The following is a 14,809-nucleotide window of genomic DNA, read 5'->3' on the forward strand; positions in this document are numbered from 1 at the left end:
AATTGTGTACAAACAGCGCGTTGCACGTGTCGCCGTACCTGTGTGTGCGTGTGTGTGCGTAGGGGCGCGTGTTCGTGTCGGTGTGAGTGCACGAGTGTGTGTGAGTGGGCGAGTGTATTGAACTCTTGCTGCATTTTTTGCACAATTTCGCCGCCTTTTTCTGCTTTTGCTTGCATTGTATTATTGTGCTCATTTATTTTTATTTTTATTTTTACCTCTGTTGTTACAATTGTTTTGCATTATTTTTCTTCGAGTGGAGAATCGATCGAATGCATCGATTTTGGGATGAGATGCTGAAGGGTTGCTGGTCACCTAATTTACATACATTCTTTCGGCAGCTGACGACACTCTTTAAAATTGACCTCTCGTCTTCCTGCTAACAGATGTATGTGCATATAGATGTATGCGGCGGTCAACTGTAACGATGAATTTCAAAAATGCTAAAAATGAGTATCGAAGAACATGGAAAAAACGCCTTAATATGTGAAGAACACTATCCCAAAGAATCCCAAAACTACATGACATTTCTTTCGGTGCATTAATGTTAATTTCAATGCTGCTTGATTGCTGGGATGACGCACCCTGAAAAGGTGAAGGGTGAAAAGAGGGACCAAAAAGAGACTCGATCGTCTTCGACTTCCGTTCTGGGTAGAGCTAGAGGTTAAGGTTGAGGAACTGGCCAGGAAGTGTCCGCTCGGGGGTTAATGGATACGGATACGGATGGGGATGTTCACAGCTATGGATGAGCACATATGTGTGTACATACATACATATGCATGTGCATATGTACACAATGATCTGGATGTGCTCATCGCTAGATGAAGTGCGACAGAAAGGGCAACAAACATGGCCAGCGTGGCCAATGGCAACGGGATTTGCCCAAAAATCCAAAACGCATCCAGACATATGCATATGTGTATGTGGGTGCTACATACAGTGATCACTCGTATGAAAGGCAGGAAAAGTTGACAATTTGAGATTTGGTAGTCTAGCATATTTCTATCATAAATCATTCGTTCATTTTGTCTCATTTATTAACAAGATTTCAGACTCATTTTCTCGAAGCTGCGGTTGCTAGTTAAACCTTTTGGGTAAGTGTATATTTTGCCGATATTAATACATTCTATTAGTTAGTACATACTGAAGCATTACATAAATATTAAAAAAAGGAAATGGTACACAAATAATGCATCTTCGATTAGATATACTTCTTCTCCGTTCAAAATTAGTATAGTGCATCCCATTTCCAGTTGTCAAGTGTCCACTGTAATTCCAATTCCAATGGAAGATGAGTACGGCCCTCTCGCTCTTCCACATACATACACACACACACACACACACGCACCCAATGTGTAATCCTATTTGCGCCCAAAAAAAAAAGAAGAAGACAAATTTGAAACGAAGAAGGAGAAGGAAAGAAAATCCAAGCTGCGCTGCCTCCCCGCTGGAAAAAATGAGAGAAGCAAGACTGCTTCTCTCTCTTCTCTTTTCACTTCAAATTTTACGCTCTCGCTCTCGCGGGCAGCGACGCCGCCGGCGGCAGCGCAGCACAGCCGTTGTATTTATAAATACAACTTTATAAATACAACATCAGTCGATTTTCATCTGCCGAATCGGTTGCGCTGCGGCTGCGCTGAGAACAAAATATAAAACTCGTGCGCGGCGCTTCAAGAAACCAACTCAAAAGCAGACAAATCAAATAACTAACTTGTAAAAAATAAAAAAATAATACAACTTAAACAGAATTTCTCAATTCTAAGTCTACGAAGAAATATCAAACGCAATCTGCATATTTTTTTCACGTTTTTTTTTTCAACCACAAACCATTGGGAATTTTTGGAATACCTAAGCTTTAAAGCCAAAGAAGTGTGAAAAATATTAAGTGAACCAAAAAAAAGTGCTATCTGAATTAAGTTATCTGACAAAAATTAAAGAAAACATACACACTAAACATAAAACACACAACACCAAAAAGCCACCAAAAATCGTTTTTCAAAAGGAACCAAGCCTAAAACAGTGCGAAATCCGGAGTTGGAATGCCGTCGCAACTGTTGAACACAATTTCACAACTAAATATCCACTAAGGTAATTTTTTAACAGTGATTATTTTGGATTTTTTTTATGTTGCTTCTGTGATTTGTGTGTGAACAATTTGTTGTTGCTTTGGATAAATAATCGAGAACAAAAAACATGGATTATCAAAAGGATGAAATTGGAAAAGTTTTTGGGTCTTCAGCTAAGCTAACATTTTTGTGTTAAATTGTTGAGAACAAAAATTGTTGAATTTAAAATTAGCACAGCCCTTTTAAAATCAAATTTAAAATCTTAGTTGTGTTTTGAAACATTTGAAATGCAATTTTTAAAAAATGCCAAACGAAGAGAAGTGCAGCAGTGTTTTAAAATCGGCTTAGATATTAGAAAAAATACTTAAAAAAGATGAAGTAATAAAAATTTATTTGCCAGTTTAATTCTTCCATAAATCATAAAAATAATTTAATGATCCAAATGATGATCCAAGTATATTCCGATTAAATTGAAAGGAAATGTTTATTTTAAATCATTTTCCTACGAGCACAATGTTTGGAAACGATTCAATTCAAGTCCTTTCCCGAAACCCCTCCCTTGGTGTTTTGGGTCAAGTTCTGCCTGCAATTAGCCGGGTCAAAAAATTACCCATGACCGATGCTAAAACACTTGAACTTTGACACACACAGTCCAGTCCGAAAAGCCAGAAATTTCCGTGGTCAGGGATGATGAGGCGCCGTTTATAGGGTTTAATTCAGATTGATGATCTGTTTAATATCGCAGGGGTTGTGCTCCATGTCAAACGGTTCACTTCACTTGGCTTGATTCCGTTAGATGGCGATTAGAAATTTGTTTTTTTTTTTCGCTGACCAAGTTGTGTTCATTGATAATTCCCAGGGTCATAAAGGTGTGAAAACCGCCCAACGATTCCCCGCCCCAAAAAGTATATATTCGGGAGGGATTCTTTATCTCAATGACTTTTCATGACTCACGGACAACGAAATTGAAATCAGCCAACCAAAATGAAAGGCCAAACCGAAAGCCAATGGACAACAAACAACTAACACATATTCACCGAAAAAATTATATGTGTATGTATGTACATATGCATGTATATAGCGAACAGTGGGCTCGTTATCGGTAGAAATTTTTGATCAGCCTCTGAGGTTTCAGAGTTTCTTTAGTTTTTTTGCCTTTCGGGGGGGAAGTTAGGATTTCCAAATTAATCCACTACCACCCATAGAAACAACAACAACGACAACAACTGGGACACCACTCATAGTCATAGCCTTGATAACGGTAAATGCTAATGAGCGTACCCACATTTTTCACCCACACACCGAAATTCTTGATAAGAGCAGCATTGCCAGATGTATATTGAATTCAATTCTTCGCACCTTTCTGCGGATGCACTTGCAACAGTCGCCAATTCTTCTTATTCGCTCTTCACGGGAATTCGATTCCAAATAGCTTTTCGGCTTCTGTTTTTTCATCTTTCCGTTGCATTGTTTACTTTTCCGAATCAGCTGTTTACGGGACTGAAGATTTAGTTTAGTATTACGCGACAATCGAAGACTGGGGAATTCAGGGTGCCGACTATCGATTTACTGTTATTATTTGAACCCTACACTCAGTTTTCAGAATGGATCGCAGCCAGTGTGGATATCATTTGTTTACGCGTGATATATTTGATTTCATTCCATCTTCAGACTTTCATAAAGCTAGTAATCATATTTTTTGAATCAGCAACCCTTTTTGGGGTTGGAAATATCTTGGTCTTATTTCAATAGCATTAGCTATATCCTCTCTAAAGATTGATTTTAATTATACCCCTATTACTTCGCCAAAATTGTTAGTTTGCGAATGTAAGAGTATATTTGATAAACTTTTTTTGTCTTCGAGTTGTCAAACTATTTTCAACACTTGTTCAAGTGCTTCGGTGGTTTCGATGAAGTGTTATTACACGTGCTTTATTTATCCCCATCTCTAAAAGTCCTTTCTTCTTTCATTCTCGAATCTTTTAAATCAGCGCAGTCAACTAGCCGTTGGAAAAATGCTCGCCGCACAGCAACAGCACAACAACAGCACAGTGGAATCGGAAATGGAGCGCCAGCGACGTGACTCCACCACATCGGAGTCCTCGCTGGAGCATCTGGATCTGGGCCGTACGCCCAAAAAACTGGGCGGCAACAGTGGCTCTGCACAGACCACATCCACGCCACATGAGCTGACTACGGTGACGTCGTCGCGCAAGCGTAAGCTTCGCCATTTGCAATTGAATCACCATCAGCAGCAGCAGCATCATCAGCAGTCGGATCTGCTGAGTGATGAGGACGAGGCGGAGGAGGATGAGGACGAGGAGGATGACGACCAGGTGTCCGCCTTGGGTTCAAGGAATGTGGGACGGCACAAGCAGCGTCGCAGTGGTGGCGCCACCACACAGGCATCCATTGTGGTGGACTACAGCAGTGGCGATGCCAGTTCGCTGCGCAAGAAATTTCGTCTGAATCGCTCGGCGGCCAGTCTCTCGGAATCGGGATTCGTGGACGCCAGCAGCACCACTGGCCACAGTGGCTATCTGGGTAACAGTAGCAGCGCAACGAACACTACTGCCACCAGTGGCATTGGTGCTGGCGCAGTGGCTCCTCCAGTCGGCGGAGCAGCGACCAACGCAGCCTCCAGCAGCAGCGGCAGCAGCAGTGGCGGATCCGGTGGCTCCTCGCCCCAGGGACTGTGCCTCTCCAGCGGCGAATCGGGCATCGGAGCCGGCGACGAGCATATGAAATACCTTTGCCCCATCTGCGAGGTTGTCTCGGCCACGCCGCACGAGTTCACCAACCACATCCGGTGCCACAATTACGCCAATGGCGATACGGAGAACTTCACCTGCCGCATTTGCTCCAAGGTGAGTCATTGTGGTCACTCAAATTGTGTGCACCCTTTGTTTTTCATTAGATTAGATATAGATAGATAGATTTTGGGGAAATCCAAAGAAGCGTTCAAATCTTAACCGAAGATTTTCAATATTGCTTTGAAGGCAAGTTAGTTCCGAGTAGTTAAGATGAACTACTGCTTGTGTTTGCCCTTTTAATTGATGATTGGACAGGTGTGCTAGGACTTAGAAGAGCTAGCCCTAGGTTATTAACCCCCGATCGCCTGATTACTCACTCACCTGTTCTTCGTTTCTCCCACCATCAAAATTGGAACTATAAACAGGTGCTATCCTCGGCTTCATCCCTGGACCGACACGTGCTGGTTCACACGGGCGAGCGTCCCTTCAACTGCCGCTACTGCCACCTGACGTTCACCACCAATGGCAACATGCACCGCCACATGCGCACCCACAAGCAGCATCAAGTTGCGCAGTCGCAGTCGCAGCAGCAGCAGTCGCTGCAGCAGCAGTCGCAGCAGCAACAGTCACAGCAGCAGCGCCGTCAGCAGCAGCAACATCAGCCGTCGCAGCAGCAGCAGAATCCCGCCCAGCAGCAATTGGTGGCCAACACGTTATCCGGCCGAGCGGAGAGCTACGAAAGCGATGCCAGCTGCTCCACGGACGTGTCCAGTGGACATAGTCACAGTCGCAGCAGCAGTTCCCTCAACAACAACAACAACAACTCGCACAAGGCTAACAACAACCTGAAGGACTTGGAGGAGCTGGAAGTTTCGGCTGAGGATCAGGATACGGAGAACAAGCAGCGTCGACTGAAGACCACCATCAACAACAACATCATTGAGCGTGAGCAGCAGGAGGATATGGATGATGAGGAGGCCGACGATGCGGATGTGGCCATGCTGACCAGCACTCCCGATGTCGCTACTCTTTTGGCCGGAGCCAGTGCATCCGGCGCCGCTTCGCGTTCCCCCACCCCATCGCCATCCGCCTCGCCTGCTTTGCTCCTGAGCTGTCCCGCCTGCGGAGCCTCCGATTTCGAAACCCTGCCCGCTCTCTGCGTCCATTTGGATGCAATGCACTCAGACATACCCGCCAAGTGTCGGGACTGCGAGGTGATCTTTGCCACCCATCGTCAGTTGCAGGCGCACTGTTGTCGCTTACCCAACGCTCTGGGCGGTGGCTTACCTCCGCTCCTCGGAGCCAGCAGTTCGCCGTTGCACAACGAGGAGCCGGAGGATGAGGAGCACGGCGACGATGAGGATCTCGGGCAGAAGGAGAGGATAGCGAGTCAAAGCGAGGACTTTTTCCATCAGTTGTATCTGAAGCAGAAGACAGCAAATGGATGCGGGGCCATCTCGCATCCGCCATCGCCGATCAAACACGAGCCGGCGGACACCAAGGATCTGGCCGATATCCAGAGCATCCTGAACATGACCAGCTCCAGTTCCAGTTTCCTGCGCAACTTTGAGCAGTCGGTGAACACGCCCAACTCGAGTCAGTACAGCCTGGACGGTAGGGATCAGGAGGAGGAGGCACAGGACGCGTTCACCTCGGAGTTCCGTCGCATGAAGCTGCGCGGCGAGTTCCCCTGCAAGCTGTGCTCGGCCGTTTTCCCGAACCTTCGTGCCCTCAAGGGTCACAATCGGGTGCACTTGGGCGCAGTGGGTCCAGCCGGACCCTTTCGCTGCAACATGTGTCCCTACGCCGTTTGCGACAAGGCCGCCCTGGTGCGCCACATGCGCACCCACAACGGAGATCGTCCGTACGAGTGCGCCGTGTGCAACTATGCCTTCACCACCAAGGCGAACTGTGAGCGCCATCTGAGGAACCGCCATGGGAAGACCAGTCGCGAGGAGGTGAAGCGAGCCATTGTCTATCATCCGGCGGAGGATGCTGGCTGTGAGGACGGCAAATCGCGTCTGGGTGAAGATCTGGCCGATATGAGTTTCCGTTCGATCAGTCCCACGCCACCGCCTCCTCCGGTAAATGAGAGCAGCTCCCAGCTGAAGCACATGCTTCTCGGCGAGAGTCACCTGGCTCCTGTTACCCAACAGCCGCCGCTGAAGATCCAGGTGAAGAGCCTCGACCAACTAGTGGACAAGAAGCCACCTGCACCAGCTCCCCAGCAGCAACAGCAGCAGCAGGAGAAGAGTGGAGCTCCCCTAGACTTCAGCATGGATGTTTTGGATCTCAGCAAGAAGCCAACTGGCGGAGCATCGCTGACACCGGCGGTCACTCGCACACCGACGCCCGCTGCAGTTGCTCCAGTGGCGCCTGGCGGCGTTGGAACTCCTGACCTGGCCGCCGCCATTGAGCAGCAACAGCTGCTGCTGGCCCAGCAGCAACTCTTTGGAGCTGGCGGCGAATACATGCAGCAGATATTCCGCAGTCTCATGTTCCAGTCCCAGACGACGGGATTCTCGTTCTTTCCCTTCATGGCACCACCACCGCCACAAGCAAATCCGGAGAAGCCACCGCTGGTTAGTCCACCAAACCGCCTCAATCCCATGCCCGTGGGCGTTGGAGTCGGCGTGCCAGTGCCACCTGGTGGTCCCGTTAAGATGGTCATCAAGAATGGAGTCCTCATGCCCAAGCAGAAACAACGACGCTATCGCACCGAGCGACCCTTTGCCTGTGAGCACTGCTCGGCGAGATTCACGCTGCGCTCGAACATGGAGCGCCATGTGAAGCAGCAGCATCCGCAGTTCTACGCCCAACGGCAGAGGAGTGGCCACCATGTGATGCGGGGCAGGGGTGCCTCCAATGTGGCCGCTGCTGCCGCCGCTGCTGCCGCCGCCGCTGCAACAGTCATGGGTCAGGTGCCGGTTGGCGGACCAGGATCCTCCGGATCCGGCTCCAATCACCATCATGGCCACGGCCATGGTTCCCATGGTTATGCTCCCATTTCGGAGCAGGTCAAGTGCGCCATTCTGGCGCAGCACTTGAAGGCTCACAAGAACACGGATCTGTTGCAGCAGGCTTTGGCCCACGGCTCCAGCAGTGTGGCCGGCAATCCTCTCCTGCACTTTGGCTACCCACTGACCAACCCCAGCTCCCTGAACAATGGTGCCAGCCAGGGCAATGGCCAGGCCACGGCCATGGATGACGATGAGCCCAAGTTGATTATTGACGAGGATGAAAACGAGCATGATCATGAGGTGGAAGCAGAGGACGTGGATGACTTCGAAGAGGATGAAGACGAGGAGGAGATGGATGAGCCGGAAGATGAGCCGGAACTGATTCTAGATGAGCAGCCGGCCGAAAAGGAAGCCGAAGAGGAGCAGGAGCTGCCCAAGCCGCTAGAGCAATTGGGTATCAAAGAAGCGGCGCAAAAAATGGCCGAAACCATTTTGGAGCAGGCCATCAAGGCGGGCAAGCCGTCGAGTCCACCACCCACCAAGGAGAATGCCCCGCTCGCCAATCCAACCGTGGCCACAACCATGCAGGAGCCAGCCACTGCTGCGCCCAGTACTAATCCCAGCAGTTTAAAAACGATGATCGCTCAAGCCGAATCTGTGGGAAAATCCCTCAAAGAAGTGGCCAGTTCGCCGTTCAAGGATGAGTCCCAGGACCTGGTTCCAGTGGCCAAGCTGGTGGACAATGCCACCAGCCAGAACATGGGCTTCAACAGCTATTTCCGGCCCAGCGATGTGGCCAATCACATGGAGCAGAGCGACGAAGAGGGCCTGGTGGCCTCCGGAAGCGCCAGTGAGAGCAACAACAGCGGCACCGAGGACGTCACCAGCAGCAGTTCCAGCAGTGAGCCCAAGAAGAAGTCCGCCTACAGCCTGGCGCCCAACCGTGTCTCCTGTCCGTACTGCCAGCGCATGTTCCCATGGAGCAGCTCGCTGCGGAGGCACATCCTCACCCACACTGGCCAGAAGCCCTTCAAGTGCTCCCACTGCCCGCTGTTGTTCACCACCAAGAGCAACTGCGATCGCCATCTCTTGCGCAAGCACGGCAATGTGGAGTCGGCCATGTCCGTGTATGTGCCCACTGAGGATGTGAGTGAACCGATACCAGTGCCCAAGTCCGTCGAGGAGATCGAGCTGGAGGAGCAGCGACGGCGGCAGGAGGCGGAGCGCGAGAAGGAACTGGAGCTGGAGCGCGAGCGGGAGTTGGAGCGGGAGCGGGAGCTGGAAAGGGAGCGTCAGCTGGAGAAGGAGAAGGAACGCGAGCGCCAGCAGCTCATCCAAAAGCTGGCAGCTCAAATGAATGCTGCTGCCGTCGTTGCTGCAGCCTCAGCGGTAAATGGTAGCGCATCTGGAGGACCCCATGGACCCATTGCAGATGCCTTGGCTGGCGGAGATCTGCCCTACAAGTGCCACCTGTGCGAGGGTTCCTTTGCCGAGCGTCTGCAGTGCCTGGAGCATATCAAGCAGGCCCATGCGCACGAGTATGCCCTGCTCCTGGCCAAGGGAGCCATTGAAACCGATTCGCTGGAGGCCAATCCTCACCAGCAGCCGTCGCAGCAGGCCGTGCACTCCGATGACGAGGCTCCGAATGGTGGCGGTAACCGGGGCAAGTATCCCGACTACAGCAACCGCAAGGTGATCTGCGCCTTCTGCGTGCGTCGCTTCTGGTCTACCGAGGATCTGCGTCGCCACATGCGCACCCACTCGGGCGAGCGGCCATTCCAGTGTGATATCTGCCTGAGGAAGTTCACACTGAAGCACAGCATGCTGCGGCACATGAAGAAGCACAGTGGTAGGGCCCACAATGGGGATACACCGGGATCCGACTGCTCCGACGACGAGCAGGTGAGCAGCCCGCCCAGCACACCGCTTCCCACCCAGCCGACCAGCGCCAACAACAACAACAGCTGTCACAATAACAATAATAATACCAACAACAATAACAACAACAACGGCAGCTCCAAGCTGGGACTTAAGCTCCACGACCTGCTGGACAAGGCGAGCGAATGGCGGGCCAGTCGCCTGGGCGAGCACAAGGAGAACATGGGCGAGGCCACGCCCTCGGGAGCAGCGGTCGCTGGTTCGGATCTGATTGGCAATCTATTGGGCATCAGTGACCAGGGCATTCTCAACAAGCTGCTCTCCTCCGCCGACGAGGCGGCCAAACTTCTGGGTGTGGACAACAAGTGAACGCCACTCAAGTGGCAATCGAGCGACACCAAGAGCCATAAATACTGGAGTAGCAGCGCAGTTTTTCACCGCCTTACGTATACCAAAGCTTAAATAGTTTTCATTAATGGTAGTCTACATAAAAAAGCAGAAGAAAGAAACGGGAATGAAGATGAAAACCTGATTAGAATGTAAAACAGGAGTGCGCTAAACAGCTCGATTATATTTTAGGAGGAGTCACAGGCTCAAGCTATAGAGCAAAAAAAAAAAACAAGAGAAGAGAAGAGCTACAACTGGACACACCTGTTTTGGAGAGTTTTTTGAACATACTTTTTGGAGACCTCTTTTTTTTGCCAACCCCTATGTTAAGCGGTCCAACCAACAAACCACAAGCTAATCAAAATCTTTGGAGACAAACACTATTTTTTTTTACATTTTTTTTTCCTAGCTCTGTAACTAATTATACCTATTTTACAATTAGCCGCTAAGTAGCTGCAATGACAAAAACAAAACAAAAAAAAAACACTGAAAAATAACAAACTTTTGAGCATGACAAAAAAAAGACTTGACACAAAAAAAAAAATACACACTTACAATAATAAAATAATATATATTGTACATTAAAAGAGGCCTTGAGAACCGCAGCGTGGCTTAAACCTAGTTATATAATGCAGAATGCAGACGACATTTTTGCTGCCTGCAAGTGAGGATAGTCAGGTATTTGTAGGACTTAGGCTTAGACACATTTTTTTTAGGATCTTATTTAACGAAACTCATTCATTGCTGTAGCCTATGGGAAATACACACACACACACATTGAATAACAAACTAAACATATAGCTATTTAAATATACGAAAAGCATGATGATATAATTAAATTAGTGGACTTATTACAGCAATAACCAAAGCATTTCGCGTTTGTAGCGTTGTTTAAGCTAAACGAAATTACATTTACCCAATGCATGCCTATCTATATATACGACATATTTATAAAAAGCACACAACTATATTATATAAAATATATGGTTCTATTTAATGTGGATGCAGCAGCAGCAGCCACAAACTACTGAACAAATTAAACTATGTACTTAGCGATTATGAATGAATGTACTTAAAACTGTAAAAGTGTACTTAAAATTGTAAACTCAGAAAGACACACGCAACGAGAATGGATTACAAATTGAATTCTAATAAAATAACGATGAAAGAACAAAATAATTGGCGCTGGTTTTATTTTCCAAAAAGATCATCCTCAAGAAGCATCATGCAATCGCATCTTCAAAAGCAACGGAACTTTTAGGTTTGGCGGGAAACGGTGTGCCCAGATGTAAAGAACGAGAACATAGACATTTGGCCACACCGCGATATAGATTTAAATCGATCGTAAACCCGCGCTCAATTTATTTCTTTTAAAAACATTACAAATTTTGTCAAATAGATCAACATAGTTTTCCATGTTTGAAGTTACCTGGCCGCTTACATTAAATTTTAACATTACGTATAATAAATAATTGTGATCGATTAAAAAAAATAGAAAAATACAAAGCCTAGCAGTGGCAAAAGCATAATAATGAACAACTATAACTTGTAGGTGTCATTTCGGCAGTGGGGAAATCCTTATTCGATCTTCTCTAGATGATTGCCACGCTGTGATTCAGCGATATCTTCCCGCTGGCCACGCGACTCTTGAGGCTCTGTTTGGATAAATGGGATTTAAGAATTTATGAGAATTTGGATATGGGCAAATCGGGTTGGTTGGGTTCATTGTCTTACCTTGTTGAAGACATCGCGCATCAAACGATTGGAGCGACGTCTGCGCTCCTCCTGCTGGCGACTTTGGGCGGCCAACACTTCCGGCAAATTTTTGCAGCGTTTGGAGGTTATCGCCTTCATTTCCCTGGTGGTAAATAACCTTACGCGAGCTGCAAGTTAAGAAATGTAGTTATTATTCGGACATCGGGTTCCATTACTTTGATATCTTACAAATGGCTGGTGGAGGCAGCTGATCCAGATGCCTGTTCAGCGCCTCCATGCTGGGACTCTGGTTCAAAACATTGTCCAGCTCCTGGCGTCGAACATTGCGAATCATCTGCATCTCATTAAGTATGGCGTTGCGCTGCTTGGCATTGGCACAGAATTCGGGACGAGCCAGCTGCAGTTGATCCTGCAGGGAGGGCATTTCCCCAAGCACCTCACTGCTGCCCGTCGGCGTAAACTGAATGACATAGGATATGGCACGCGGACGCATGCTCTCTGCATTCATCCTGGTCTCCTTGTGCCCCCTTCGCACCCGCTGACATGCCACATCATCATACTGATGAGTGGTGATGGCCGAGCCTCCTGCTCCATTAGTTGCAGTTGCTACTCCCTGAGAGTTGAGGACCTGGTAGTATATGTCTTCATTCTTATCCGCGCCTGAGCTACCAATCTGGAGTGGAGTGGCATAGGCACTTCCCGCCGCCTGGGCGTACTGCATCTGCATATATTGCTCTCGTTCATCTTGCTGATCCTGTGCTTCCTGTTGACGCCTCTGAAATTTCTGCGAAAAAGAAAGAGATGGCTTGAGTATGGGAAAATCGCAGGATTCCTTTTTTTTTTTTGGGCAATAGCCTTAAGTGATGTCCTTACCGGGCAATGCTGCTGATGAACACAAGTCCGCTGGTGACCACATTGAGCACACTGACCACAATGTTGCTGCCTCTGTATTAAAATATCTTTTTGCTGGTTCAGCTGCTTCTGCAGCTGGTAAAGTTTCTGTTGCTGGAGCAATACAAACTGTTCCAGCTCCTCGGTCTGATAATGGACAAAGGAGCAGACACTTTCGCTGCGAGCGCCTCCACTTGTGGAGCTACTCGAGACAAGTAAAGGTGTGGCCATCTTTTCAGGAGGTAGTGGTGGTGGTTGTGTCGGCGGCGGTGCTTGCAGTGCGGAAGGATCAGAGTTGGCTCCAACCGATTCAATTCTCACTGGGGGAGGAGGTGTTGTTGCTGTTCCCGAAATTTCCATCTCTTCAACTGCTTCAGCTGCCATTCCTTTTCGCAGATGATATTCCTCTGTTTTGAACCAGTGGAGCTGTCTCCTTCGCTCCGAATCCCTGCCTCCTTTCAAACGCTCTTCGAACTCTATTTCACTCAGGGTCATGGGATTCAGCCAATCCTTCAAGTTCAAAGGCTCAATATCTGCATCCGTTGAGGCAGCGCGAGTCGGTACATTGGTCTTCTGGGTGATCACCTCGCCTGAGCCACTGGTTGAGCCACTGTACGATAAGCTTTCAGGCAGTGGCGAAGATGTTCCGATAACCGTTCGCTTTCGTGGAGCGGGAACTGGTAGAGCAATGCGTTCAGCTTTGGATGAGCCTTTCGAACTGGAATGGTTCGTACTGGTGGGCGCAACTTGCTGCAGAGAACCTGTAGGCACTGTTCAAAGTATGAATTAGTACAAATGCCACTTTCTTGACTACTTTACTTACCCTTCAACTGCTCCTTGCTGCTGATGCTCAGGGAACGCAAACTAGTACTGGATTCGGTCAGTTCCAGACAGGAGATACGCCTGGCTATATCCCGGACGAGTTTCTTCTTCTGTCCCTGGCTGAGGCTGCGAGATCTTACCAAAGAACAGACCAAATCGATACCTAGATCCAGTTCCCCTCGCGGTCTACTACCGGATCCAATGTCTAACGAGGTGGATGATGTGGAGGCGGTGACGCCGGTGGAGGGATTTACTACAGGGTTCTCGGGCTGCTGGTTCCCTTTGTTCACATGCAGCCTATTGCCCCGAATCTTCTCGAACTGAGCCGGTATAGCTTTCCTTTGGTCCCTCGTGAGTTTCTGAATTCCTTGCTGTTCCCTTTCCGGATGATGAGAGTCTGTCTGACAAGAGCTAACTTCGAAATTCTGTCTCCTGGATTTACGTTTGCACTTCTTCCTAGAATCCCCTTTATTGGAGCTCACTGAACTTTCCATTCTAGAGTTTAGAGACTCCTCGGCTTCATGGGGATGCACTCCATCCAAAGTCGCCTCGGGTCGCTGCTCTGTTGGCTGACGCCAGCCGCAATCCTCCAGGATGGATCGCTCCAGCGTGCTGATGTTACTCATGGACATTGCCCTCTTGCAGTAGCCCACATCGGCAGCAGGATCCCACTCCAGGCGTTTGTGTGACTTAAGGACAGACTCTGGTGTCTGCGTTTTTTTGTTTTGCATCTGGGGCGACTTGGTAGGTGTGCGTATGTCTTCCGCGGATTGGGACATTGTTTGGGTGACTGCTACGGAACGAAAACTGGGGCTACTGGCCAATACAATAGGAATTATAGTGTATTCATCCGGTTTTGCCTGAGTTACTTGTGATTTCGGTGATGGGAACTGACTGATTGTGTGCTTACTGGGTGGTGGTGAGACTGATCGTTCCCGGGGAGGATGATCGCTGCACTTCGTACGACGCCTGTGGCCAGATTCTGGTCGCGATTCACGTTCCATGAAGGCACATCCTGGCGGCCGGACTGATCCCAAGGCACAACTGTGGGTGCTGCCACTGGCTCCACTGCTTGCCGCCTTCGAATGGGAATAGAATCGCTCCCATTCGCGGGCCGCGGCCATTCCGTTGATATAATAATCCCTGGGTAGTGGATGAACGCGGGTTGACTTCGGCGGTCTGTTATGTCGGTAACCGAACTTCTTCACCTTTCGGACTGTTTCAATCATCCCTGCTACATGCCAGTTCGCCAGAGAGTTTGACGTGACTAGTTTGATGTGACGCTAGAATCATTCGAAAACAAATTAAACCACCTGATATCGAAAATAATCGCCTATCG

General features: G+C 48.7%; 2 protein-coding genes across 2 annotated transcripts; one reads left to right on the forward strand and one right to left on the reverse strand.

Moving 5' to 3' along the window:
* The first annotated feature begins 1,563 nt into the window (after window positions 1–1,563).
* LOC27207746 (zinc finger protein 236) lies at window positions 1,564–11,220 on the forward strand. Its single transcript, XM_039297206.2, has 3 exons — window positions 1,564–2,085; window positions 4,055–4,930; window positions 5,242–11,220. Exons 2-3 carry the CDS (start codon window positions 4,079–4,081, stop codon window positions 10,021–10,023), a joined length of 5,634 nt encoding a protein of 1,877 aa, XP_039153140.1. The 5' UTR covers window positions 1,564–2,085; window positions 4,055–4,078; the 3' UTR covers window positions 10,024–11,220.
* Window positions 11,221–11,526: 306 nt separating this feature from the next.
* LOC120285317 (Alstrom syndrome protein 1 homolog a-like) lies at window positions 11,527–14,789 on the reverse strand. Its single transcript, XM_039297208.2, has 5 exons — window positions 13,472–14,789; window positions 12,631–13,418; window positions 11,986–12,541; window positions 11,776–11,924; window positions 11,527–11,696 (listed from the first exon to the last, which is right to left on the reverse strand). Exons 1-5 carry the CDS (start codon window positions 14,697–14,699, stop codon window positions 11,634–11,636), a joined length of 2,784 nt encoding a protein of 927 aa, XP_039153142.1. The 5' UTR covers window positions 14,700–14,789; the 3' UTR covers window positions 11,527–11,633.
* Between the last annotated feature and the right edge of the window lie 20 nt (window positions 14,790–14,809).

This window comes from Drosophila simulans, chromosome X (assembly GCF_016746395.2).
Source record: "Drosophila simulans strain w501 chromosome X, Prin_Dsim_3.1, whole genome shotgun sequence".
Lineage (NCBI taxonomy): Eukaryota > Metazoa > Arthropoda > Insecta > Diptera > Drosophilidae > Drosophila > Drosophila simulans.

Excerpts from the sequence above, each read along its gene's own strand:
- LOC27207746 (XM_039297206.2), top strand. The coding sequence starts at position 4,079 with ATGCTCGCCGCACAGCAACAGCACAACAACAGCACAGTGGAATCGGAA. Across the intron at positions 4,931-5,241 it reads CCTGCCGCATTTGCTCCAAG|GTGCTATCCTCGGCTTCATC; the intron begins GTGAGTCATTGT and ends AACTATAAACAG.
- LOC120285317 (XM_039297208.2), bottom strand. The coding sequence starts at position 14,699 with ATGATTGAAACAGTCCGAAAGGTGAAGAAGTTCGGTTACCGACATAAC. Across the intron at positions 12,542-12,630 it reads TTCATCAGCAGCATTGCCCG|AAATTTCAGAGGCGTCAACA; the intron begins GTAAGGACATCA and ends TCTTTTTCGCAG. Across the intron at positions 11,925-11,985 it reads GCTGCCTCCACCAGCCATTT|CTCGCGTAAGGTTATTTACC; the intron begins GTAAGATATCAA and ends CTTAACTTGCAG.